We start from the raw sequence: 27986 nt of genomic DNA, 5'->3' as shown, positions 1-27986 counted from the left end.
GGCGCTGCGGCGCGGTACGCGGAGCGCCCGCCGTTCCGGCGGGGATTGTCGGGGGCGGGCGGCGCGGCGCCGCGGACATGCCCGAGCGGCGCCGCCGACATCAACAATAGTCCGCGGCGGCGGGCGGGGAGCCATCGCGGGCGGGGAGCGGCGGGCGCCGCCGCGCCGAGCCTTCCCCCCCACACCCCCTTACCCCCCCCCCCCCACACCCAGCCACCCACCCACCCATGGAGGGGCCGTACTCGCTGGGGGTGAGCGTGTACTCCGACCAGGGCGGCAGGAAATACATGGAGGACGTGACCCAGATCGTGGTGGAGCCCGAGCCGCCGGCCGAGGCGGAGCGCGGCCACCCGCACAAAGGCGGAGCGGCGCCCGGAGGCCCGCGGGCCGCCGAGCCCCTCGCCGAGAGCGGCCGGCGGAGGGGAGGGAGCCCGCGGGCGCCGGAGGAGGGAGCGCTGCCCCCCGGCCCCGGCTCCGGCCGGCGCCCGCGTCGCTCCGTGGCCTTCTTCGCCGTGTGCGACGGGCACGGCGGCCGGGAGGCGGCCCAGTTCGCCCGGGAGAACCTGTGGGGCTTCATCAAGAAGCAGAAGGGCTTCGGCTCGGCGGAGCCGGCCGAGGTGTGCGCGGCCCTGCGCAAGGGCTTCATCGCTTGCCACCGGGCCATGTGGAAAAAACTGCGTAAGTTACAAGCGATTGGCGCTTTCCAGCCGCCCCCGCTCCGCCGGGCCCCCGTCCCCTCGGTCCCCGCCGGGGGAGAGCAGGTAACGCTGCCGGCCCCGCGGCCTTTCCGCCCAGCCGCCGCGCCTGGCCGTGCCTCTCCCCCCCCGCTACAACCCCGGGTTCCTCTTCTCCTTTCGGCAGGGCCCTGCAGCGAGGACTAAGGGGACAGCGAATCCCCCTGCCCGCCTCCCGACCCCCGGCATCGCCCCGAGACGCCGGTCGCTCCCTTTCCCCGTACGCTGGTATCCCCCGAGCGTGGGACGTCCCGCTTTTAGCCGCCTTTTTCTTAACACCCACCCCACCCCGCACTATTGTGAGTTGCGTGCTTTGAAAGCCTCTCCCTCCACCTCTGGTTGGGAGCGGGGCACCCGCGGTGCCGGTGGCATCGCTGCCATCTGTGTGCGGGGAGGGGAGGGAAAAGCGGGATGGGATTTGAGATAATCAGTCAAGTAATTCGGTAAAACAAGGGAAAAACTGGAGAGCAAACTGTGGGAGAAAAGCTAGAACCGGAGGGTGAGGACACACCGTAGGACGATTGTGCCATGTAGCCGAAGATGGTGCGACGGTAGAGCTGCGGTTTGTTTTCAGGGTGTTGCAAGTCGGATTTCCACATTCGATTTATTGGGAGGGTCTTCATCTCATTGACTTGGGGAATTGCACAGAACTCCCCCTTAGATTTCCCTTGTCCAGTGTATCATGAAAAGACAAAGGGGAAAAAAAAAAGTCATCTTAGCAAACTTAAATGGGCTGGGACAGTGGTTTTTCCCCAACTGTGCCTTGGTTCCAACTGTTTCTGTCAAGTCCTGATGGAAGGATTCAAAATATGGCTGTTTCATAAAAGGTAATCATTTGCTCATTTTATTGTTCGAGCATCGGGGAATATGCAGTGTACCTGACAAAATAGAAAACACACTCACTATCCTGAAATTATATAGATCATTTGCTTAACTGCAGTAGGCTAGAAGTTGGGGTCCTAAATAGGTAAGTGTAAAGGAGAGGAGAGTGACAAGACAGGTGACAGTAGGCATTCTTGTACTCTTCCTTCTCCCTGAGATTGAGTGAGACTGCAGAATTGAGTTTCTGAAAGGCATTTTTTTGTTATTCCTGGTAAGGTGAGGGTTATGGCTTAAAAGTATGGTTGTTACTTATATATAATGTGTGGAGTGTGTGTGTGTATTGTGTATCCATTTACGTGTTCAAAAGCCCTGGAAAGAGAAAATAAAAGAACAGTGAACAGCATATGAAGACTGGCAGGAAGGAGTGGAGTACGGTGAAATTGGATCAAAAACATAGACAGCGATGCTGGCGGTTGGGCTTGGGAGGCAAACGTAAAAAGCAAGAATTCCACTTAGAGCACCGTGGGGTTTCAACAAAGTGATTCTTGGGGGTGTGGATTATAGCATCAAAACAGTTTCATTTTCCTTTTCCTTTTCCTTGAATAGTGAAATAGGGAAGTTGTGCAAATGCCAGATACTTGAAAAGGTACGGGGGAAGGAATGGTAAGGTTGAGGGCACACTGATGTTGGACAGAAAGGATGTCAATTTTAGAAGCACCAGAACTTGACCACAACCTTGATGCTGGGGAACAAGTGGTGAGTGGCACGTGACTTCCTGGGCTGCAGACTTGAATGATAAGGAGAAAGATGTGTGAATAAGGGAAGATGGTATGGGGGAGAAAGATAAGGAGTTTAGTTTTCTAATTGTAGTATCCCTCATCTGTTATTTGTCACTGTAACTATGCGCAAATACAAAGTGCAGAGAGGTGGAGTGACAGAATGCAGGAAATACTATTTTAGTAATGAGTGTTTAGCAAATAGTACTTGGGTTGTGGAACCAATTTAAATTGTTGTGAGAAACAACTTAGCTCTGGCTATGAGCATTTAACAACAATAGTTCTGGCTATGAGCATTTGATGACAATTTTAGGTAGGCTACGTAGTAAACTTCTCTGTAGCATGTTTGGTCTTACTGGTAGCTGCATGTGCAGAACAGCTAGAGTTTTATGGGACAGAAGCATGACTATATCTAGTTTATAACTGCTCATACTATGTTATGGAATCCCAGTGGTAATTTTACTTATAGTAAATACTTTTCTATGTCATCATATGTAGAGCAGATCTTTAACTGTGTATTGGTGACGCTATGGACATGAAAGGGAGACTGGGTATTTTGGTATCTTGAAATGGGGGTGGGAGAATGGTTTGGATTTTTGGTGTAAAGATGGAGTCTTTATTGCTTCCAGTTGATGGCCATTGGAAGAGAAGCTCATATTCAGCTGCTCTGTTACTTCTTGGAAGCTGTGGGGTCATCCCAGTGGCCATCTCCTGTGATAGACAGGAAACATATTGATGATGGGAGTACCAGAAAAATTAAAACAGAAAAATACCCCTCTGTCATTGCTGATAAATTTTGGGTTATTTATATAGTAATAAAATTATATGTATGCTAAAGGGAACTTTTCTGGAGTAAAAGTTCTTACTGAAGCCTGTTTCTACAACTGGCAGCGGTAGGAAAGGTGTTACAAGAAGCATACTCGGGAGGTCCCAGATTTTGATGTGACTTTACTGAGGACTGCATAGGTTTATGTTTCTATGGTAATTCATTTTTTGTATAGCCAAGAGCTTGTTTTTAAATGTTGTATTTAGCTTGATACTATTAAAAACGTTCTTCAGTTTTACTGGTTAGAATTTAGAAAGAGTTGCATACTTCTACTTTGGTTATAACTCTTCCCAATAAATTTAATTGAAGCAATAAAAGTCAAATAATATTTTCATCTCTTGTGTAATAACAAGGTAATTTTCACTGCAAAGTCATAATTTCAGGATTATTCTTAGAAATGTTTAACAGTTTATGTATGTATTCTTATCTGAAAAGGACCTAGACCACTTGAGGCAATGCAGATTTTCAGGATAACGTAATATTTTTGTGGTGTATTGCTGTATTAAAAGTTCATACAGCATTTATTTTTTGAAAGTTTAGTAACAGTTTTGGAATCAAACCAATTTGAAATGAGGTATTGTACTTTGACTTAATGTACATAAAACCAGCAAAGTAAAAATGAAATACATTCTTTAGCAATACTTGATTCCCAGAATAATCCTGAATCATTCTCAAAAATAAACAGGAGCGTAACTTCCACAGATACATTTTGGAGCAGTCTGTGTGTTTCAGATCACGTGCCAACCATCATAAGTGAATTTGCTTTTTAGACTGTGGTAGAGTATTTTTTTTCTGTTACAGATGTGGTATCCAGGTGTAGGATCCACGTTTCGGTGTAACATGTACTGTTTAGGATGGGTGGTTTGTTTTAAACGAATTCCTACACCTCTCTGCAGTCCATCCACACGAAGGGTGAAAAAAGCAAAAAGTAATTGCAAGTTGTGTATAAACAACTTACAGTCCTGGAATACTGCATTGATTTGTCTCTTAAAACTGTCTACTGTTGTAAGGAACAAACTAGATTATAAATTTGATAGCATCAGATAGCTTGAACACTTAACATGCATTCTTTTTTTTTTTTCTCTTATCTTTTTTCTATTTTTTCTTGGAAGAGTAGGAAGTGCATCTGTTGAATTGGAAAATGTGGTATTTTGTGGGCAGGTATTGTCAGAGTCTGTGACAGGCAATGTTGTTAGTACCCTGCTAGGTGCAGTTGTGGGTTTACCTCCTGCGCTCCATTCACATCAGCTGGGTCAGTGTGTGCACCCCACTGTTTCATAAACGATGTGATTTTCAGATCTAAAGCCCCCACACTGTAGTGGAGTCATGTCCATCCTGGGATGTATCTATGTTCCGAGTACATAGCTTAATAACTCTGGCAATAAATATGGAATTAGGGGTACAGGCCCACAAGGAAACTTTGACTAACTTTGTTTTCCTAGAGTGCTACCGAGTGCTATGGTATGCATATGGTGCATACCATAGAAGTGGTATGTCATCCATGGACATTTCAGGTATATCCTTGAAGTGTGAATTTAGTTTTGAGAGCTTTGTTGTAATTTCAGAATTTCTTTTAATCTGTCAACTTGTTGCGGTATGACAAATGGGCAATAATTTGCGCTGAACTTACTGAAATAAAGTTCTAAACTCAAAAGTGGATGGCATTTAATATTGTTACTTTGAAGGGATGTTACTAATGCTGGTTGTGTGCTTAAGAAAAAGCTGGTGTTTTTATTATTATTTAAAGCAGGTGACAATTTCAGTTTGCCAGCTGATGTGCCAGCTACAAAACCAGTTGAGTTTACGACGTCAGAGTTACAAAACTGAGTGAAGGGTAGTGTTTTTCAAGTAGAGGGGAGAAATTGTTTTAGAAATATGTCCTATTGCTTAAGTTACACGATTGATAAAAACATGCTCCTGATATGTGGAGGAGTCGGGTAAGTGACTTTGATTTTAATACTTGAGCTCAGAATAAAACTCAGGAGTTTTGACACTTCTGTTGAGACACAGTCTCTGAAGAAAGGAATATGCTATGCTGTATACAATACTTATCTCTAAACAGGAGCAAGGCGTAAACTGAAATCCCTTGATGAGAGGCAGATCTAATTTCTGGTTCTGTTGGAGCGTAAAATCTGGGGTTGCTGTATCATTCTTTTTCTCATAAGTGGGTGATTTCACTCTCTGTGCTCTTCATTCCCATAAAGACTGATTTGACTCTCTAATATGTTTTATTGCTATTGAGGGGTTGTTTCACTGACAGAAACTCATTAGTTGCAGCTTGTTTTCTGTTAAGTGCATGGTTGAAGTCCTCATTACCACTTGGCTTCCTCCCTCATTTGCTTTCCATTTGGAATGTCTTAGATTTAATATCCACAGTTAAAATTGCCAAAGTACTTCCAATAAGCTGATTGAATGTTTGTGTTCTTGAAATAAAGCTACTCCTAGGGAGAAAGTGTATTTTGGTATTTAGAACACAAAGCTAGAACTCGGTGTTAGAACTTAAATGTTTAAATCATGCTGGATGTCTTGGTAGCTAACACTGAGGAAATGCAGCTTTTTATCTTCAGACTGTCTATATAATTCTGCTTCTCCTTCAGCACGTCTTCCGTGTCTTCTCTTTCTTGCCTCGGGCATCTGAACATTGTTCAGTGGCACTAGAACTTGTTAAGTTCCTAATCTTTTGCTTCTGCTTAAAACTTCTGAAGTTTAAAATACCTATTTTCACAGAGGGGGAGGTCTAATTGTGTTTTTGTTTTTTTTCTTGTGTTTGTTGTGCCGTAGGAAAATAAATAATATAGTGCTTTGGCAGTCTGGCTTGGGTATTTCCTGCAAACAGAATGTGTATCACAGTGGAATTTTTATGTCGTACTGTGTGAGCATGACTTGTGAAGTGCAGAAGATAGAATGTGACAAGGAGATGAGTCTCCCATCTGAGTTTGTCTGAAGACGTGAGTGGGTGCAGTGAAGAAGAAACATGAGGTTGCTGTTGACAGTTGAAATCAACTGATAACCGTGAAGTGGAGTACTGTTTTCTGAGGGTGCTGAAGTAGGGAGGAGGACTGGTACGGCTAATCTTTTTTAATTGGGATGTTGTCGCAATCGTTTTGTGGAGTTTTGGAAGAAGATGAACTTGGGTGTGTAGACACAAAAATAGACAAGAAAAGGCATGAAAGAGAAGGTTGGATTGGATGTAAATGGGGAGAGTGGTGTGATAGGAACTGAACGTAAGTGTTTTGAGGGCAAAACAGTTGAGAAAGAAGAAGATTTCTCTAACCATCTGTAGTTCACGCTAGTATAGGTATTTTATTGTTCTTAATTCAAGGGATATCTTCTGCAGAAGATTTGATGTTATGGATAGCATACTTGAATAGTCTGCATTAGTCAGTCCTCCAAAAGGAGATACGAATAAAACAGATGAGATGTTATTCAACTTAAAATGTTGTTCAGCATAAAAAAGTAAAATAGCATTTTCTTTCCTTCCGAGGGGATTGGGAATGTCCAGAAAACCTGATTGCCAGTCAAATGTCCAGGCAAAATGACCTAATTTGTAACATTTTCACCTCTTCAGACAGGAAAGGGAACAGTAAATCTTAATGAAATGCTTGATTGATCCTGCTCAGCACTCAGGGAGCACATCTTCCCTGTTATTCTTCTAGTGATGCTCGGAATATTAAACCAGGAGACAGTTTTTTTAATCCTATCGTGGTGCTTTGATGCTGGCTTTATATATGTGTGTCAATTTAAGCTGTAGGTAGGGGAGCGATGTTACGAAAGTGGGGGGGACCTGAGGGCACTGGTTTGCCAGGCCATACTATAGTTAAGTACACCCTGTATTGTAACGTTACGCAAGCCTCTGTGACACACCCTTCATCTGGCTCTTCAAAACATTACCAGTTCCACAGAATTAAAAACAAAGGTATTTTTATTTGCTTTTTTTTCTCATTGCAGCAGAGTGGCCGAAGACCATGACAGGTCTCCCAAGCACGTCGGGAACGACTGCCAGTGTGGTAATTATCCGTGGGTCAAAGATGTATGTTGCTCATGTTGGCGATTCGGGAGTGGTGCTGGGAGTCCAGGATGACCCAAAAGACGACTTTGTGAGAGCTGTGGAGGTGACACAGGACCACAAGCCGGAACTTCCCAAAGAAAGGGAGAGGATTGAAGGCCTTGGGGGCAGGTAACTGTCTCTGTGCTTTTTACTTTGGTTTTGATCTCTGCGTGCTATTTGTGTCTTTCTGACTGAACTAGGCTTAAGCTAGGGCAAGCAAGCTGGTGAATCTCATATTCTATTTATATTCCTTCCCTATCTGTACTCTGTTTTTTTTCTAGCTTGTTGGGAATAACTTAGAGTGATCCATTGTTACCCTGTTGTGCTTTTTGCTAGTGGTTTATGGTATAAACAAAATTTTAACTTCCTGGTGGATCATGCAGCTGACGTCTGGTTACAATTCTAAATGTTCACTGAAAACTTTGGAGTGGAGATGCTGATATTTGACCTATTTTTCATTAAATTCTGAGGAATCTGGGAGGAAAAATATTGCCTTTCCATATAGATAATGATATGAGCTCTGGAATATCTGGTTTGTCAAATGGTGGAAACACAGCAGTTTTGACACAAAATACTCTATAATTTCTCATGTGTTCTGCATTGTTCCTGTGGTGACAATGGCAGCTGTTGAGTAGGCTCTTCAAAGCTTCTGTTTAAGGAACATAAAACAAAAAAAAAAAAATCAAATCCTACAGTTGAAATAAGTTACTGTATTTGCTGTATTTAAATATATGCTTAAAAAGTTAGAATACCGCATTTTAACGTGTATCTTTACATTAGCGATTTCTTCACTGTCAGGAACTGGCAGATGTTAGAACATCTCTGAGTTGTGGTTGATGTGCGTTCCCTGTGACTGGGGAAAGCAGGCAGGTTCGTCAGATGGCACTAATGTTTTGAGACAAACCTCAGGGCTCGCATTTGGCATAGCTTCACAGGAGCTCTCTGTTCTTGCGTTCTACAGTACCGCACCAGATGGATGGGCACAGTTTCCTTCTTTTAGCAGTTCAGAGGCAAGAGATCACTGAAGGTTTTCCTGTTGACATTGTTCATATGAGAACCTTGTCAGCTCATTAACCTTCAGGTATTTGTATCTCTAGCAGGTAGAAGTTGATCAGTTAACTGTATTGGTAGCTTTTCAGAAAGGGTAACTTGCAGTTTTGCTAGGTTAGCACTTGTATAGGTTTCCAAGTTGTTTATCTTGGAGATGGAAAGTCTCTGAAGCTTCAAAGAAGCATTCCCTGGATCTTTGTATCAACAGGAATGGTTAAATTTATTTATTTATTTATTTTAAATCTTTATTTTCGCTGGTGCTCCTTCTGTTTTTCCCAGGCTGGCTGTTGCAGGCTATTGTCAGGCAAATGGTAGGAGTGAGGTGGACTATGCAGCTGTGCTTATTAATGTCTTCTCTTTCATGAGAGTGACTTGGGAAAAGTTAGTGGGAGAGCATAATTGAACTTTCATTAAAAATGATATTTTCCTAGTAACAGTCTCTGAGTGTGGGATGAGGTCGTCTTTCAGATCATGACTGAAGTTGGCTTTGTGTGGTCATTAGTTGTACAAGTGGATGAGATTGATTTTTAGGATGTGGTGTTTGTGACTTTGCCACGCTGTGCATGCGAAAGGATGGAGCGAAACATGCCCTTGTTGTTAAGGCCTTTGAAGTCTCAGGAAGTGCATCTTGAATAGCTTCAGTATGAGGAATCTTGAGGCTGTTCCAGAGCTTCTCAGTTTCTAATTACCAATGGCTGTTCCTTGGATAAAAGCTAGCTTTTAAGTGTCTAGTTCTTAACTTGGTTGGGACCAGGCTTTGCTAGTTCCTCGTTCCATTACCTTTTCTTGCTTGATGGCTCACACCCTCTCTGTTGTTTCTTCCCTGCCTCCCTTGCCCAGTAACAGCTGCCCCATTTACTTGCTCTGTAGTTTCTTCTTTGACCCTTCTAATGCCATCTGTGAGAACTAAAACCAGTGCTCAGTGCCTTAGAGCAGGTGTTAACGTTCAAATGCAGAGCTGTTTCTTCCCATCTCCTGTTTTCAGCAGATAGCAACTATGAACAATTCCTGTTTTGTTTCTGCCTCACGTTGGTGCACCGTTAAAGGAAATCCCCCTACAGAAGGCTGCTTCTTTCCCTTGTTTTTTCAACTATCCTGTGCTGCTCTTTACTGCCAAACTTTGGCAGATGGAGAAAACTGAAGGAGGAACTACATGATATTTCCACCCGAGTGAGTTGATGTTGATGGTCCTCATCTGAGGAAAGCAAATTCAGATCTGCTTTTTCTCTGACGGATTAAAAAGATACTCTTACATCTGGTTGTTGCAGCCAGCCAGAATTTCTTCCAGGTCTTCATTGCCGTGCTTTATCTTTTCTTCTGCCCTTCACCTCTCACTTTTCCCTTTGGCTTAATACGGAATGAAGCTATCTAAGTGATACCGTGTGTTTTGAAATATTTAACTGTGCTGTGGACTTCCCTGAGGGTACTGTCATTATTGACCCCATATTTGCATATTTAACTGGTCTTGTGTCATTGAAACTAACTTCCATGCTTTCATTTCCATTCCTTTTTAACCTCTGCCTCTTTCCGACGGTTTTAGTGTGATCAACAAGTCTGGCGTGAATCGTGTTGTTTGGAAGAGACCTCGTCTGACTCACAATGGCCCTGTGCGCCGCAGCACCGTCATTGACCAGATTCCCTTCCTGGCAGTTGCTAGAGCACTTGGTAAGTTGTGCCCGTATTTGGAAAGTGAGAGACCACTGCATACAGGCCACTAGAACTGAATTATATCGTTTTGCCAAAACATATAGTTTAGACTTACTTGCTTGCCTTGATTACAAGGCCTTCTGAAAGTCTGGGCCTTTTAAAAGTATTTTTAATACAATATGGATTTCATTCTTCAAATAAAGCTGTAGAAGGTGTCATTGGTGAGTGAAGGACTTGCCCTACAACATGCAGGATTTTCAATGTCAGTCGTAGAAGGATGGTACTTCATTTCTGTTGCAAATGAAAAAGTACAAAGCAGTATGTGTCTCCGAGTTGGAGAGTACATTTGTCTTTTTCTTACTGAAATAATAGGACTGTAATTGTTGACTAGGTGGTGGTAAGACTAAGTTTTGCTGCATAGCATATGAATTAATTGGGTCTTCTTTTTGTGGTGAATCTGTTTCCTTTCCAGACTTAGTACAGAATGACCAAAGGGGTGAAAGTCAAGTCTGTGTTTTATCTATAACTTGCCTTTGCGAGAGTATTAGTAATGGGAAACTATCTTGGAGGAACACTTTATTCAAAGGACAAAAAGGCATATTACAGTACCTAGCCGACTTGTTATGAATGGTTTTGGGGAAGTACTTCAAAACTTAATCTTCGGATACCTCTTGCCCATGAGTGTTAGTGTTTTCTGCTCAGGTTTTTTTCCTTCAATTTTATTTCAGAATTCCAGTCTTCTGCAGTTAATTTTGTTTGCTTCCTTCCTCCCTTTGCCCCTGTGAAGAATTCTCTATTCAGATATACCCAGTATGGGTTCAATTTTATGGAAGTGTGATACCGTATTTTCACCTGTGAAACTGTCCTGTGACTTAATTTCTTCTTGGCAAGCTTGACAGTTGTGTGATAGTGTTGTCAGTGTTCCTAGATCAGCTGGCAGCATGTCATGGGGACAGTCTGTTCCTGGGACTGTGGTCGTCTTGATAATTGCATAGCATTACTGTATCTTATTCCAAAGGCCATGATATCTGTTTCACATGGATTTGTCCAATGTTAAGAAGAATTTTGCAGTGATAACTACCATTGTAAAAGGTAGCTATATATCAAGGAAGGAGTCACAGGTGGCTAGGTGGCTGAAGGGTGATCTTTTAATAAAAATAACATTTTAACTTTATAGACATTTTTCTCTGTATCTTAAAAGCCTTTATGTGTCATATTTTAGGCAAGACAGATGCTTGTATGGTTAGTAAAAGTGACTCGAGTTTGAGTAAATCCTTTGGAGTTGATAGATGACTAGCAAACAGAGATCTTCATGCATTGAGCAACATATTCCTCTTCTCCCCTTTTTTTGCAGAAGGGCACGTTCCTCATAGGTTACAAAAAGTGTATGCTCAATTTTGATGAATCTTTGATTCCCATGATTGCGAGTTTGTTGTTTGTCTAAATAGCTCGATGACTTTTATCTGATTCCTCTCAGCAAGTTGAACAAAAGGATTTGGCTGGGCTTTATGTCCAGATGGGAATTTAAGGAATGATGCATCTGTTAGTCCCCCGTATTGCATTCTTTCCCTTTACGTGGATGAAGAGGATTACTGAAGAGTTTCAGGTTCAAGAAATGAGAACATCTATCTTTTAACAATTCCGGGTTTCAAAAGTTACCAGATTTGAAAGTTTAAAGGAGGGCTTTGGCATCTTCAAATCACTGAGAAACAGATGTACAATGTGACAGTGTTTTGGTGCTTGCTTGCTCAAGGAGCCTCCGTAGTCTCTTCACATCCCCTTCTGAGGAGGTATGACGAACCTCCTGGAAAAAGGAACACAGCTGCTTTGCTCCATAGGACCCAGATGGTGCACAGACGCTCACAGTTTGGAAACAGGATTTAACTTCTTTCTGAGGCCAGCATGCCCCTTACGCTGCTTACAAAAGACCTACCACGACTAAAGCCATTTGCATTCATGCTGTTGAGGCCTGCTTGACCTCTTGGCTGGCTCCCAGATTGCTACCCTGGTTGGCACAGCACTGCTGCGTTGGAGCCTCTCCAAACGGAGTAATAACTCAGCGTTGACGTATACTGGTTACCAGTACTCTAGTCAGTCCCGCTAAAATCTAGCACGGTGATTCTTTTTGCGAAGTCCAAACTTCGTTGTTATTCTTGATAGAAATCCCATACAGATCCCAGACTGGACAATAATTGGACAATAATTTTTAATAGGAGAGCAAGAGTCTGTTGACACTGCTCTGCACCGTGGAGAGAAACCTAGAGTTGTGAATTTACTATCTTTAAAGTGGGAAGATTATCTGATTAGAAAAACTAAAATTTAGAACATGGGTGTGGGTTTTTTTTTTTTTTAAATTTGTCTTTCGCTTACAACACTTTAAAATATTTTGATGTAGTCTCATCCCTCATCTAGTCCTTAAGTCTAGCGCTCACTGTAAGGAGTACTGCAGAGGTTTTATATAGCAGGAATAAGACACTGGAGAAGTATTGCATTGGTCAAATATTTGGACAGCAGAAAGGATACTGGTGCAATAGAAGTCCTTCTAGCCAGCTTAATTCTGTTGACATTCCCTTTACTGTTCTGATTGTCTGCAGTGTCTTTCTGCCCTAAAATAAGCATTTGTGGTATGCACTTTTTATTGCCACTGCTTCTCACAACAGTAGTGACTGCATTTAAGTAATGTTTAATTTATTTATAGCACCATAACAAGTTAGAAATATTTACGCTTCATACTGTCTCTGTAAAGTAGCTGTATGCTGCTTTTCCTGTATACAGGTTTTAAGTCTGCTAATGAAATATTTTAAACTGTAGCAGGGTATTCTGCATTTTAAGCATAGCTACTTCAGCTAACCTTTTCTGGGCAATGAAAACATCTTTCTTTGTACCAATTTGCCTTGTGATAGATACTTATGAATCCCATGCAATCTCAGAATTGTTCACCTCTCAGGATTTGCTGCCCATTCTGATCAGAAGAGCATTTTGTTTTCTTAGAGTGTAATCACTTGAGTAAGTTTCCTGGCACTCACAGTTTCATCGTAACTGTCTATTTTATATGCCTGCCTCTAAAGCAGGTGTGAGGTAACTCAAATTACTTTAATCCCCTTGCGTAAGGCAAGTCTATGAGTGTGCAGATTGCTGGATACCATAGAGCAGATGCTCAGGGGCAACAAGTCATCATGTAACTTGCTTGTGTGTGACTGTGTGAGTCATGTATTAGTTATTGTCTCCCTGTGGAGACAGTAACTCCATGTGGAACTCAGGAAGGCATTGTAGAGTCCTGTGAGCATGCTTACATGTGCATATATTGGGGAAAGAATGCTGAGAGGGGAGATAACCTACTCTGTGTATGTATAACATAATAGCCAGATATATGCTAGCAGAAAGGTTACATTTCAGCTATGCCATCTGTCTAAATAGATTAATTTATAACTGTTTCTGGGATGATAAGCACAAGACTGTAAGTGTACAAGATGATGTCTGTTTTGTTCCCATGTGTTGAACCCATTGTGGAAAAATGGAATGAAGACTTTTGATCTTTGGAAACCAATTTTGAGGTAAAATCTGGCCATGTGTGTAACTTTCAAAGATGGTACACAAAGTAGGGGAAGTATAGCAAAGCTACAGTCTGAGCTCTAAATATCTTACGGTATAACTTGAAACAAGAACAGAAAGTAGAAACAAGTAGACAAATGGTGTGATTAATCACTGAGCTTTGTAGGTTGACTGTAAGCGTAACTTAAACTCATTGTAGTTTTCTTAAGTTGCTATTTCAGTTCATCTCCCCAGCTGTCCCCCAGCCTGATCAAGTTGACTGGTAAGGCATGGTGTGATGGCAGAAATGGGTCTTGATTGTTTTTTAAATCATATAGGATCTCTCTTGTTGGTAAATTAGTTCAGGTCTAAATCTAGTAAATCTTTTATGGACTTTTTTCCCTCCTCCTCCCCTTTTCTTGGGAACTAATATAGAGCCAAGATCTGCAGCTGTCAAAGGGGTTATGTATTAAGGGCTTGCCTTGCAGTATTGTAGCCATTTGGTGTGTGGGTTTTTTTTTTTTTTTTTTTTTTGCATTAATGAATGATGAAATGTGAACCAAGAACCTGTTAGTTAAACCACTCATTCATGTGGCAACATGAAGTATCTTTCCCCTGTTTTTTATGTGGAAATACAATAGACTCACCCCCATATTTTAGGTGGAGTGGCCTCCACCATACAGATTTGACTTTTCATAAGAACATGAATTTCCTGCTGACCCCTAAAAAGAGTTATGTACCAGAACAGTGAATGCTCAATGTATAGCTGCTACAAGAATGTTGGCTCTGATAGTAATAGGGAAGCTGTTTTCCAGAGCAGCTTACTGGATGCCAGAATTGTTTTGTGAAGCTCTCTGAACATGCATACCATGAAACCCTAGAGAAGAGGGTATGGCTGACCTCAAATGATCTAAGTAGATTCCTGTATAAGGGATTAGTTTTTTTACATGCATTTAACTATTTATTTTTTTTAAGTTACCAAATAGAATGGGCACAGTTGCTATGCAGTGTCTGCTGCTTAGTTTTTCCTTCCTGCTCCTTTGTAGGCCCCACCATGAAGATCCCTCACATTGAATTCCATAAGCTAGTAAGTTGTATTTAAGTACTGCACAGTACTGTATTTAAGTACTTTTCCAGGTTTTATTGTTAATTGCTTTTTTATTTTATCTATATAAAACCAGACAAACTTGGTGCATTTGGGATTCTAATCTTGTCCTAGGGATGTCTTGCTCTAGCTTGTGTAATTTTCTTCACCAAGACCAAATGTATTATGTGTACCTGTACAAAACACGGAGTGTATGTACTTTGTGGACCTGTGCTATACAGATGATGTGAAGGCATGTGTGGATCCATGTAGCTCAAATGAGAAAGTTTGGGGCTCCCTCCCTCCCCCCTTGGCAGATGGGAGGTCTCTGTGCATGCCTTGTTAGCTCTCTCTTCTTTGGCAATGCAGAAAAGCAGTAACAAAACTCTTCTCGTAAAGGTAGAACTTCATCCAGGTTTTGTCGGTGCATTCTTCTGTTTTACCCCTTGTCTTCAGCTGAGCAAATGCTGTTAGGATTGTCTTTTGAAGCTTGAAATTCCACCTTAGTGTTCATATGAGGGATTTAGTTCAAGGCCAGAAATTGTGAGTAGCTTTCTGCATGCCATTTTAGATCTTTACCTCTACCTTTGCATACTAGTTCTTGCAGGCTTTTCTCATGCAGTGTGATCTGGCGTAGCCCTAGACAGATACCTTTATTCTCTCTTGCCTGTTATTTTGCTAACATACAAGCAGAGATGAGAAGTCATGGTGAAGACTGCCTTATAGGCAGCTTTTAATTCAGCATTTATTTTAAATGCAATATTTTGTTTAATTTGCTGTTGAAATACTGCTCTCTTGCCTGTGCTTTCCTTTTCTGCATAGTGTTGAGGGTGGCATTCTTTCAACAGGCTTGACTATGTAAAAGAAGCTCCTAAAAGAGTTAGTGAAAGTTTTAAAGCCTCGGGTGCTATCTGTGTAACTTTTCTGCTCACTGCTACCTTCAATTTTGTCCCCATCCCTCAGACTGAACAGTCTTTAATCATTCCTCGATTGTATGAAGCGGACATTGCATTGCATTCATATTTAGACTGCTGTAAAGATGCCCTCTTGTGGCTATAGGACTAGGTTGCCATGAGTTTTGGTGAAAACATTTTCCACCCTTGCTCAGCCTGAATGGTTTTAAGTGGTTACTGTCTGTATCCTTGCTGAGATTTGCCTCACTTCCTAGCAGCACTGCCTTGTTGACAGTGAAAAAAGGAAGTTCTGCAAAGTCTTCTCTTTGTACTAACAGACCTTTTAGATAAAACTTAGATCTGGGATTAATCAAACTGGATTTTCATTTTGGACTGACTTATAAAAGTAAACTTTTCTTTTCTCTATTAAAACCAAAAGATATCTTTGTATTCAAAACAGCATGCTCCAGAAACGTAAATGAAAGACTTGATTTATATGACTTCTGGACATACTTTTGCTGTAAGAAGGCTTTGGGCTTAATCCAGTCCAGTCTACTTATATGATGGGTGGTTTTGTTTGTAACTTGAATTACTTTCCTGGCAGCAGCTGAGTTACAAGCAGGTTTTTTTCATTGTATTTTAAAAGGTAATAGTAAGCAGATAAGATAGACTACATATTTTGATATTTTTATAGGTAGCTAAGTTAGTTTCCTGCTCCTTTAGTATATTATTTCAAACATCTATTTTTCATTTTGTAAGATGCAATGTAATTTTTGTGTAGATCTCTGTATATTAGTGCAGTTCGAGTCATGACTAAGAAACAGATATGATTTTTCTGGAAAATGTGGAAGAAACTACATTAATACCATTTTTTTGGTTTGGAAAAGAAATATGGAAGCCTCACACCAAAAGAAATATTCCTGGTCTGTAAGTTTTTAGAGAACAAGATTAAGTTTTGTAAACGTTTGGATTTTATTTTGGAACAAAAATAGTATGGCTCAAAGTGAAGTCTGAGAGCCTGGCATTCCTGTTCTGTAATACTAGCCTTTGGCATATCACATCAGCTTGCTATCTTGGCTTCCCAGTCTACTAAAGGGCCACTTGTCTGTCTGCTTGCTTTGGGACAGAATCAAAGTTTTCAGAGCACTTTGAAAAGCCTAGGGAAAAGTGTACTCTGCTTTCTGGCTTACTTTCTTCTCCCTTTTTCCTTCCCAGAATTGTGACAAAGGGTGTCATGTAAAGTGAATCTTCCTAAGTTTGTCATGTATTCCTCAGCTGCTGTGGATGCTGTGCTCTCCAGCTGGCCAGAGAAAGACACACAGCTGACATGAGTATTCTATCTATGCAGCAGCTCTAAAAAGGATTGACTTAATCTGTGGTGCTCTGCCCTTTAGAGAAGAAAAAAAAAAAAAAAAAAAAATAGTACTTCACCCTAGTGACATGGGTTGGCCTTTGCTGGCTTTTGGAGTTGAAGGATCTGTGAGAGTTATTCTTTAAGTGAAGTACTCTTTATGCAGTACTGTTCTGCCAAGGATCACTGGCCTGCTTGATTAGTCTGAGTTTGTAGGTTTATGGGAGTAGACTGATGATAGATGAACACTAAAGGCAATTTTTCCTTTTCTTTTGGGCAGTCACAAGTACTGGTTGTTTCCTTCTAGGCTGAGGAAGGAAGAGTCTGGGTTTTTCTATATGCCTCCAGCTTCAAGTATACTTTGTGGAATTTTTCCTGGGTCAAAGAACAAAAGCTTTATTTTTTTTCAGTTTGTGACATCTAGAGCTCCATTTAGCTTTCAGTAGCTCCAGATTTGTCAGGTGTTGGTCAGTTCGTACCCGATCGTGCTTTAATGCTGTTCCATCATACAGCTTTGTAAATAAGTTGCTGTGTATTTCCTAGAGATTTTTGAGTTTGAATAGATGATGAGTACAGCTGCATTTAAAACTCACGGAAATTCAGTTCTCACTGTATGTTTACAACAACCTTGGAATGCTGCTTTGACAGAGGTGATGCTACAGGAGATTATTTGAAAGAATGCATTTTGCCAAAAAATGCATGTTTAATGAACTTTGAAGCTGTGAGTCCTTGAACTAGTCTAGCTCCTCTTCACCATTTGCTTTCAGGAAAAATTACTTTCGTCTTGTGGCATCTAATTTTCTCTCTTTCTGCTCTCCCCGCCCCGCTATATGTAACGACGATAGTACTGTAGAGATGTGGCTTAGTTGCAGATTTGCGCCTGGATTTGGCCAAAGACGTGGACTACTATTACCAGGTAGTCTGGCAGGCGTTCTAACGCAAATCATGGAATGCCAGGACTACTATTACCAGGTAGTCTGGCAGGCGTTCTAACGCAAATCATGGAATGCCAGCTATTAATTCCTGTCAAGCCCACACCTCAGTGTATAGTTCCACGATGGCCTTCAGATGGGTAACTCATTGTGGAGGAGAGACATTGAGGCTGGAATTCTCAATACCTATAGCTAGTGGCAACTAGGAAGGTTGGGCTCCTGGTCGGGGGGTTTGGCCTGTGATTTGTGAGGTGTGGATTCATCATATGTGTTCCCAGAATCTGTGTGTGCCCTTCAGCAAGCTTATAGTCCTTGGAGTCCCCTTTATAACTGATGTGATATTCCCGATTGTCCCCATGGAGGAGCCTTCTTCCTCTTGGAGTAAGATTCTCTGAAATCAGGATGATTATTACTCAGCTGTTTTCTCAGGAAGAGCAGCAGATGGGCATGATGACATGTATGTAGATGAACCAAAATTAAATAGCATCAGGTTATTTTTATCACACAGCACAGTATTTTTAATAAAAAAGTGATTCAGCTAATAACATTTGTCATTTCTTCTAAATGAGTATGAATAAACTAGCAAATAAAAGCGTAAAAATATTAGGCATGTTGGAAATTGATTCTGCCACTGATTCCAAGATCTGGTGGTTGTAAGATCCCAAGCTCTTGTTTATTTACCTGCTGTGTCCGTGACAGACATGATGTGAAGAACTCTCTGTACATGAAGACTTTTCATGGCAATTCATATACAATAATTGCTGTGCTGGAGCTCAGCTTTTCTGTTACAGTATTTATTTTGATCTTGTTGCCAGCTGGCTTGTTTTGTTGTGAGTCTGAGGAGGGAGAGTGCACCTCTATACAAGCAGGCTTGGCTTTTAATTAGCACTTATTAGAAGCATGTGTTTCTGTCTGCTGCTGCTGCTGCAGTGAAGGTGAATTGGTGCTTTAATGAGGATGGACTATCCATGCTTGCTATGGTGAAGTGGAGTAATTGAGTTGAAGTATTCCCTTTCCTGATTCGGGAAAGGTCTTTTCAACTGGTTGATAGCTTAAGGCAAAGCTAATGGAAGGAAGTAGGAAGACAAAAAGCTTACTTATTATCTTTAAAAGGGCGGTGATGGATGCAGAAGGCGGCTACAGGCATGCTTTCTGAAGCCAGCAACAAGCAAAGAAAAAAACCTGACAAAAACCTTACTCTTAAACTGGAGTTCTTAAGCTTATGTATGCTTTTCAAGTCTGACATTTAATTAATTTCTACTTCTAAAGCCATGTGTTCTGTACAGAAAAATGTAGCCAGAGCTTGCAAATAATAGCGTTACTTTTTGTTGCTTATCACTATTAGGAAGGTATTTATGAACATAAAAAAAAAAAAGAGAAGGTGTTAGTGCAAATTAATACCATTCTTGGTTTAAAGGCCCAACCTTAGAAAAAGCTTTTATTTTTTCAAGTATACTTGATAAATGAAATTGAAATAACTTGACATGGAAATGCATTTTTTTCTGATGGAGTGGTTTTTACCTGAGGATGGTTTGGAGGAAGCACTCGAACCAATAGAGGTTTTGATTCAGATGTGTGATTCAGATTCAGCTCAGGCCATAGTTGCTGGTGAGGTGACCCCAAACTAATTCGCGTAGCAAGAAAGATTTAAAAATAGAAAGGTTCACTCCATGAGGCCTTCCAAGGGAGAGGCTTTAGCTCTCATTTTCTGCTTTCCTGCTGGAACCCAGGCACTACTTGTGTTCCTGTGGCTTCTTTCCAACTCCAAAATTTGGCACATGGTGTTCAGCTGGAAAGACGCTCTAACACAGCACTGCATGGCTTTGAAAGTGATGCTGAGGCTGTGGAAGTAGGAGGAATGGGAAAGAGAAATTAATAGGGGAAAGGCTTCAGTCTCTCCTCCTTTGCCCTCTTGTGTTGTTGCTTCTTTGTGGCACCTGTGTGCACAAACACATGAACAGCAAGACATAACTGTGTGTTTCTGTATTGCTGGAATGGCTGTGGAGGATCTCGGGCTTTAAAAAAAAAAAAAAAAAAGGCAGTTTAGCACCTTGAGTGTGAAAAGGCAGGGTTTTTTAGTGTTGTTTTTTTTTTTTTTTTCCCCTTCTATGAGCAGGGCTTGTTAAGATGTGCAGGGCAGCATGCCATTGCGATGCAGATTGAAGACTAATGCTGTATATGATGTTGGGGAGAAAAAAGGTATTATGTGATCCTCCCCCCCCCCCCAACCCCAACCTAGTTCTATAAACTGTACCATGATTCCCTGTACAAGAGGTAAGGATTTTGTCTCCAGTATTTAAATTGTACCAATAGCTGGAAAGGCACATTTTTCCAAGTTTGGAGTGGGTTCAACAAAGTAAGGCTTTACTTCTGTTTAAGGAGAACTTCAGGTGTTCAGATAGGTTTTAGTCTGGATATGTATGAAACAGTATGGTTTCACTGTTTTCTAGGTATTAATCTGTTGTATTTCCCCTTTTTCTGGAAATGTTAGTTTTTAGAGAGTAGAAGACCTCCTATAAACATAGGTTGGTTTGAATGTGTTTTTATTTAAATTGCTGCATATTAATAAATATGGTGGGAAAGTGACAGCAGCAGAAGAGTAATTGTGCTGAAATTACTTTGTATTACCATTGGTGGCTTGAGACTGGTGGTAACTGTTTTCATGGGAACATTTTTCTGTTGTTTCCAAGATTCATATTTTCATGTGTAATGTAACAATTAAAAAACATTTTCTTCTTCGCTAGGTGATCTTTGGAGCTACGACTTCTACAGTGGTGAATTTGTTGTGTCTCCTGAACCTGACACTAGCGTGCACACAATTGATCCCCAGAAGCACAAATATATTATCCTTGGCAGTGATGGACTGTGGAACATGATCCCACCTCAAGACGCTATCTCCATGTGCCAGGATCACGAGGAGAAAAAATACTTCATGGTGAGAGCAGCAGCTATAAGTCATTGTGGAAATTTAATACTTTTTTCCTCTAAAAATTGCTTCGTCTGGCATGTATGAAAAGTACCTAACAATGGCATTGTTGTTCAGGCATATTCCTAGTTTTGCCACAACATGTAAGTTGTTACTATGGCTGATACTGTGCTTGTATATATTGTCAAATACCATGCCTGTTAACATTGTTTAAATTATTTGGTTGTCATTTGGGGGAAATCTGACTACCAGGATGGTGTCTGTGAGTAATAAAAAGATAACATGTTCCTTCTCTAAGGAAGTTACAAAAAATATTGGCTGAAAATGAGATTTATTTCACATTAAGATGCATATTACTATGCGGACAATTGCTTATTGTTTTTACATGATTTGTACGAAGTCTGAATTAAATTCTTCTCTTGTTTATTTTACAAAACAGTTGAGAATTTATATAGTGGAGCATCTGAGCATCAGATAGTAAATGGTCTGTAAACCCCTTGAGAGACTTTCAAAAAGACCGTCGGATGTGTTACAACTAGGCTATTGATGCAAGTCATTGTATCAGTTTTGTGGTTGAAAGCATTCATATATATGTGGATTCTACCATAAACTGATTTTAAAGTTATATTTCACTAAGAAGAAAGATATGTTTCAATTAATATTTCCTCTTGTGTTTCTGAATCAAGCTACTTTAGCACATGATATATATGAATATATGTCTCAGGCTGTGCCACATAAACTGTCCTTTACAAAGTCAAGTGGACCTGATTGCTTTCTCCGTCTGTCCCTCTCTTCTAACATAAAGGGAGAGCACCGACAGTCTTGTGCCAAAATGCTGGTGAACAGAGCGCTGGGCCGGTGGAGGCAACGCATGCTTCGTGCAGATAACACTAGTGCCATCGTAATCTGCATCTCACCGTTGCAGGATAGCAAAACCAACTTGGAAAATGAAGAAGAATTGTATCTCAACTTGGCAGAGTGTCCCTGCTATAGCAGCCCTGATATGAATGTCATGACACCCTCCCGCTGCTGTACCCCACCTGTCAAGGTAACGGTTTTTTTTCAGTGTTTTAAATGTTCCACTTTTTGAGTGTGGAGCCCACTAAATATGTATCAGTCTCCCTTTTCTTCCCCTAATAGTAATTTCTTTTTATGTAACTTACTGTGATGTGTAGGACTGGGACAATGGTGTAGTCAGACCATTGCCAGTGATTGAAGTAGTACTTTTAGAAACTACTGGCCTGTCAACTTAAACCACTATTTAATGTTGCTTTTTGTTTGTTTGTTTATTTTTTTAAACTGCAGTTTAAAAAGTATACATAGGCAGTATGTATGGCTAGACAATATATTTCAGTTGCAGGACAGTAACTTGACAGCAATTACCTGGCCATATCCTCAATACTTCCATGTACAAAGCTTTGGAGAAATAGATGAACTTTGAACAGTGTTTCTTAAAAGACTTTGGAACACCAAAGGCAGGGTATTAAAGTATGAACTTCTCAGAATTGCTGAATTTAGGGATACAATGTTTTTGTAACTCTTAAAATCCTGATTGTTTATTAGTAGTTGTTGAATGCGTATTCCCTCCTTAATGTGGAAGAAATGAGGACTGTAACTTCATGCGTATAGTTCACACAGCTTTAAATGAACTGTTTCTTAAAAGTAAGTCTTCCAAGAACCCTCACAAAATCAGAAGTAGGCTATTGAAAGAGCAGAATCAGACTGTGGGGATCAGAGGTTTAAAAAAGAGAAAAAACCCACAAGTCCCTTTAGAGAGTAAGGTTGGGCTACAGTTTCTTTTCCTGCCTTGCCATGTACTTGTATAGCTTGCACAGCTGATGAATTGCAGACTGCTTGTGGATGTGTTCTTAATCTTGGTGTGGTTTGGTTTTTTTTTTTTGTTTGGTTGTGGTGTTGTTTGGTTTCTTGGGTTTTTTTAAGGTAACCCATGGGTTAATGTATTCAAACACATGTTGTTGTAAAGAAAGTTTTCTTTCTGGATTGGGAGATCTTATTATCTTCCTCTGGTTGGTTTAATGCTCTTTGTTAGAGGAAAAGACATTCTAATACAAGGTCTTTCTTTAGGTTAGAAGTTTTAACCATTAACATAAAGCAGAGCTGTTCAGAAGTGGGGTTTTTTTGGTTTTTTTTTTGTTTTGTTTTGTTTTTTTTTTCTCAGAACTGGAGTGTAGTTATGAGTGGATGTTTGTTTCAGTAATTAACAGCTGCTCCTGATTTAAGTAACTGTCCTTTGATGTTCTGCAGTGTCTTTGGATAACTGTCCTTTGGGCAAAGTAAAAAGAAAACAAAAATTAGAAAGGGAGTCCTTAACATTCCCTTGGTAGAAACAAGCTGCTAATAAAATGGCAAGCTTAAACTTTCTGTCTCCTTCCCTTCTATCCGGTGTAGCAAAATACATGAAAGGAGCTTAAAATCTAGCAAAATCTTGAGTGGAGAAAAACTATTTGAATTCTAAATACTCCTAAACTTTTAAGTTGTACCATATGTTTTGTGCGTGATCTATTATCAGTACTGATGGAATAAACGTTGAGTTATGTTGACTGCAAAATATCCAGGAAGTAGCATTTCTGGATAAGGGCTTAGTGGAATTTTTTTTTTTCCCTCAGGATTCCCCCTCCCCATCTAAGTAGATTAAGTGAACTGTGATGTGTGAATCTAGATTCACATCTAGATCTAAGATTTTTTGCTTAATGTGCAAAACCCAACAGAAAATTTTGACTGGCTACAGGTCTTCATTGATAATACTTGTATAAATTAGTTCTATTTTAATGCAAAAGTTTTTCTCCTCTTGGATTAAAATAGAACTGGTGTCGCCAGTTGAGAAACATAGATCCTATTTTCTCAGTGCTTGGTTTTTATTGAAGGTACTAACGTAATACAGGTTTCTGCTTTACTAACAAGCATCCAGCTGTCCTCACAGAGTACCTGTGAATATCAGAAGAAAAGAAGTGTGAGAAGGAACTTAAACAGAAAAGAGACAGAAAAAGACCACTGCACTCTTGGAATAATTTTGAAATACTTCAGAAAAAAACAAATGTCTCCAGGCAGATCATAATAAATGAAATGTCTTAGTAGTTGTGTCTCTACATATGTTTTTTTGCAAAACAAGAATTTTGTGTAGCTATCTGTAAGTATATTTAGTAACTACACCACCCTGAGTAATAACTATTTTCATAGTACAAAGAGCTTTATCAGTTAGATAAGAGCCACAATGGAAGGCAAAACATATTTCCATAAACTTTGGTTAGGTAATGGTTGGACTGCAGGCTTTTAATTTATATAGCCTTCATGGGAGCCTTCTGGGTAAAATTCAGTGCGTGCAGGAGCGCTTGTTGGCTCAATGTTTTCTTTAAAATTAAAATTATGTGAAACATAATTGAGGCATTTGAGACTCTCCCCCCAAAAGGTTGAATACATGGTTTCTTATGCCTTGCCTCAGACATTAAATGGTAGCCTTATTGCAAGGTGCCAGGTTTCTTACGAAGTACAGTCACGCAACTATTTCAGAATATGTATTTTGGAATTTTTTTCTGATGGTGATAACTTGTGAGAGATTAAGGAAATGCCCTTATTTCATGATCCTTTGTGATGCTAGTGATATTGTCAACCTTATAGGAGGGAAAAGCTCCGTTTTGATGATTACACAAAAGAAAGTATGGCAATAGATGACAATATCCATTTGCAAAACAATACATAAATACCTTTATACATGAAGCTGCAGGTAAATATATGATCTAAGTTAGGTAGGTGATTAATCTTCTTACAAAATTACTGTTGAATTTTACTGAAAATGGATCATCACAGTTTCTATACAGAAATGAGTCCGAGGTTGTGGAATGATTATAACCCAGAGAGGAAGAGGATAGGTCAGCGAAACCAAGAGGTGGCAATGGAAAGGATACTTGCCTGTTATCTTCAGAGAACTGAAAGAAGCATGGAGAGCCTTGACTTAACAGCTGCTACCTTCCAAAACAATTAATTTGGAAATAGATGGAGACCAAATCAAATTTTCTCAATTAAACAGAAGTATTTCTTAATTGCATATCCTTCTGGCAACAATTACTAATGCCAAATTAATTCAAGTATTCCTGAGGCCACTGACAAAATTTGATTGGATTGTTGAGAAATGAAATTGGTGATTCTTGCTTTGTTACATCACTCTTTAGCACTCCATTCTCTGACTTCATTTGGCTTCCCAAAGCCTTATCCAATCTCAGCAAAATCCAAACCAAGCAAAAGGTGTTGGCAGCAAGAGCCACAGTGTTGTGTCTTGCACAATAAAAACACAAAACCTAAGTTGTGGCTAGAGACACAATTTCAAAAATTAAATTGAGCAGATGACGTTGCCAGAGCTGCTCTGTGTGTGTCATCTAGTTTTCTTACGGGTTCTGCAAGAACCGAGTTGAAGAATAACCTCTAAAATACCATCCATAAAGGTCGTCTCTCTCGTGTTGCTCTATGTAGTAGAGGAGTATTACCTAAATGGTTTTATCTACACCTGGGGAGCAACAGGGGAGTAGAGGGGAGTGGAAAACCAAGTCTAGATGCTAGAAGCAATTCTGATTATTTTCTCTTTTGGACTGCATTTTATTAAACTTTACTTAGTATTAGATTTCTCAAAAGTGCTGAGCAGTTGTGGATCTCTTCTTGAACGTGAACTGAAGTTGTTCTGGGTTGTGACTTCAAAAGCATCTATTTATTCATCTGAGGTGTTACACTGACTTAACTCTGATTCAGCTGTGTGTGCATTCGAGTTTTCAGCACATCATTTTCTTAAAATAGTCATTGTCATTTGCCTTACATTGATGGGTATGTAGAGTAATGTGGCCTTGAAATTTACTTTTGAAGGACTCTCTGAATAACTAGGGATTTCTTCACAATTAAATCTTTAATAAGGTCGTAATTCATATCTTCAGGGCACTGCATAAATACTAGTTTTCATAATCCCCCCGTGGATAGTGAAAGCAAGTGTTGTCCCCATTTTCCTGTTGGTAAAACCGAGAAGGAGGCAGAAACACTTCTCAAAGGCTGAAGACGGGATGAGTACCTGAAGGTAGGGTTAGAAAGTCCCTGGTTCTCAGGACATCACATTACGCAGCTTCTCTTCAATGTACAGAATGACTGTGCTTCATAGAGAGTGGATAGATGTGCTGTGAGGAATGGAGTTGCTTTCTTTCCAAGTTGCAGAGCGTAAAACTAGGCAATAGAGTGTGTTACTTTGCATAGCAAACTAACTCTATTTTTAGAACAGCTGTGTCCGATGCTCCACCTTCCTGCGTGCAATCAGGACACCTACGAGGAAGTTTGTCAATCTCCCTGATAATCTGGTTATGCAGTAACTAAGAATTCTAAATGTAACAAAGGTCAGATGACTTCTTCTGCTGTTTGCCCTAATAGTGCTTGGCCATCTGAGAAGGTAGTATAGGTGCCTCTATCACAGTGTCTGAAGGAGGGAAGTCATGTGTGGAAAATCATAGGACAGAGATTGCAGGCACTGCTTTCTACATGGCTTCCTAAATTAACAGCAGATGCATGCAGATTCCTCAGCATTTTATAGCAGCAGAAAGGAAGGTGTGCAGGCTGAGTAAGTCTGAACAGCCCTCCGAATGAAGAGATTACGTGTCTGCCATTATGAGACACTTGCAGATTGGATGATAGAAATAAATGTGTTTATGAAGTTGGTGTGCACGAAGTACCAAGTTCAGATCCACAGTCTGAATCTGTTTCTGCCTCTCAATGTGGAGAAGAGATAACTCTGTTTTAGAGTAGGATTTTTCTGTCCTTGATAAGGTTTAGAGAAGCTCTGTCACACGCTGTCTCTACCCTCAAAGGAAAGTGCAGGTGAAATAACTATATTTATGCCTAAATATTTTTCTTTTCTTTTCCCTCAGCTTTTAGAAGATGATCCATGGCCACGACTGAATGTGTCTGAGCCTATTCCTCCCCTCATGCATAGCAACATGATCTCAGAAAAATATTTAGAGCTGCCAAACGAGATTGCCAAAAGCAATGTACCTTCATCAGGCGCAACCCTGAAAGATTCAGGCCCCCAGGAGGAGAAGTGTAGCAAAGCGTTGGCTTTGAGGATACATGAATCCTACAGTAATGGTTTGTCAGTCAGTCTCTCCCCTTCCAACTCCGCAAATTCAGGCACGGACCAAAAAGGTTTCAAGGTGTCTCCTAATGGCCAAACAAAAGCCCAAGATGCAGAGAGGACACCCACAGCAAACTTTAAAAGGACATTGGAAGAATCCAACTCTGGCCCAGCTATGAAGAAGCCAAGACGTGGCCTGAGTCGAAACATTAGTGTCCAACCAGAAGGCATGTCTGCAACTCCACAGCGCAAAAACTCAAACAAGCTGACCATGCGACGCAGCCTGCGGGGCCAGAAGAAGCTCAGCAATTCACTCTTCCACCCGCCCAGGAAAGCAGTCTGCGTTTGCTGAAGGGCATTTGTGTAAGGAAGTGTATTTTGGTCTGATTAGAATTTTAAAGTTGGTGCAGAAGTTTGAGAATCTTCCTGTTTATCTTTTTTTAAAGTAGAAACTTTTTTTGGTATCAAACAGCTTTATCCCAGCCTTGTACTTGCTTGTATTATAACTGTGAATTTTGTAGATGTGTAGGGTATAAGTCACTGTAAAATGTGTGTAAATTTGTATTCCTTCATATAAATGTAGTCTCTTTTCTTCCTTGTATAATTGTTACAGCGGGGCTAAACCTTGTTTTAAAAAAAAAAAAAAAATCCTTTTTGTTAATTTACTAAAGTCATGAATTTGTATACGCTTCTTGTGATGAGAATTTCACAACTTTTTAACTAAAGTAAATTATTAAACAGAATGGAAGATATGTATTTTCGTAGTACTATACGTTCCACCTAAAGTGTGTCTTTTAGAGAATACACTAGGTCTATATTTTGGTTTTAAATTTTAGATTTCTCTACTCAGAAATGAAATGTATGTGGAAGCAGAGATGTTGAGTCTTGCTTTACACAGCTCAATGTCAATTTCTTTATGTTAATTAAAATACTATGCAGTATCTTATTTAGTTGTATTTTTTGTAACATTAATCGTCAAAGTATTTAGCAAAAAAAAGTGTGTGTTTTAAAACTCCAACTCCCAAAAGCATCCTATAAAGCCATTCCCATCCCCTGTTATATAAATGATGGCATTTTTATCCAGGCATAAATGTATGCCCTACGGAGGCATGAATTTTCTGCTATTCCAATACTGATGGTGCTGCTAATACCTTTCAACATAAGTTCTTAAATTATTTTATGACTATTTTAATTGAGTATGTGGACCATGTGTATGTTCACCTAAATAAAACATGTGAAAATCTGATGGGG

General features: G+C 40.3%; 1 protein-coding gene across 3 annotated transcripts; it reads left to right on the top strand.

The window, feature by feature from the left end:
• The first annotated feature begins 32 nt into the window (after window positions 1-32).
• PPM1D (protein phosphatase, Mg2+/Mn2+ dependent 1D) lies at window positions 33-27981 on the top strand. Of its 3 annotated transcripts, none has more exons than XM_030028667.2 (7): window positions 33-761; window positions 862-1033; window positions 7107-7335; window positions 9797-9921; window positions 20439-20629; window positions 21426-21668; window positions 26189-26520. In XM_030028667.2, exons 1-7 carry the CDS (start codon window positions 228-230, stop codon window positions 26249-26251), a joined length of 1557 nt encoding a protein of 518 aa, XP_029884527.1. In that variant the 5' UTR covers window positions 33-227; the 3' UTR covers window positions 26252-26520. The 3 variants fall into 3 exon arrangements, with proteins under 3 accessions (XP_029884527.1, XP_029884524.1, XP_029884525.1); XM_030028664.2 differs by lacking the exon at window positions 26189-26520 and adding an exon at window positions 26533-27981 and having other exon boundaries at window positions 37-761; XM_030028665.2 differs by lacking the exons at window positions 862-1033; window positions 26189-26520 and adding an exon at window positions 26533-27981 and having other exon boundaries at window positions 39-678.
• The last annotated feature ends 5 nt before the right edge of the window (window positions 27982-27986 follow it).

This window comes from Aquila chrysaetos, chromosome 10, assembly GCF_900496995.4.
Source record: "Aquila chrysaetos chrysaetos chromosome 10, bAquChr1.4, whole genome shotgun sequence".
Taxonomy (NCBI): domain Eukaryota; kingdom Metazoa; phylum Chordata; class Aves; order Accipitriformes; family Accipitridae; genus Aquila; species Aquila chrysaetos.
The sequence above is the reverse complement of the archived record's forward strand: the minus strand, read 5'-3'. Positions and strand labels throughout refer to the sequence as shown.

Bases quoted from the DNA above. Each gene is read 5' to 3' on its own strand.
- PPM1D (XM_030028664.2), top strand. From the start codon at position 228: ATGGAGGGGCCGTACTCGCTGGGGGTGAGCGTGTACTCCGACCAGGGC. The intron at 762-861 runs GTAACGCTGCCG...TCCTTTCGGCAG, and splicing joins TCCCCGCCGGGGGAGAGCAG to GGCCCTGCAGCGAGGACTAA. The intron at 9,922-20,438 runs GTAAGTTGTGCC...CTTCTTCGCTAG, and splicing joins GGCAGTTGCTAGAGCACTTG to GTGATCTTTGGAGCTACGAC.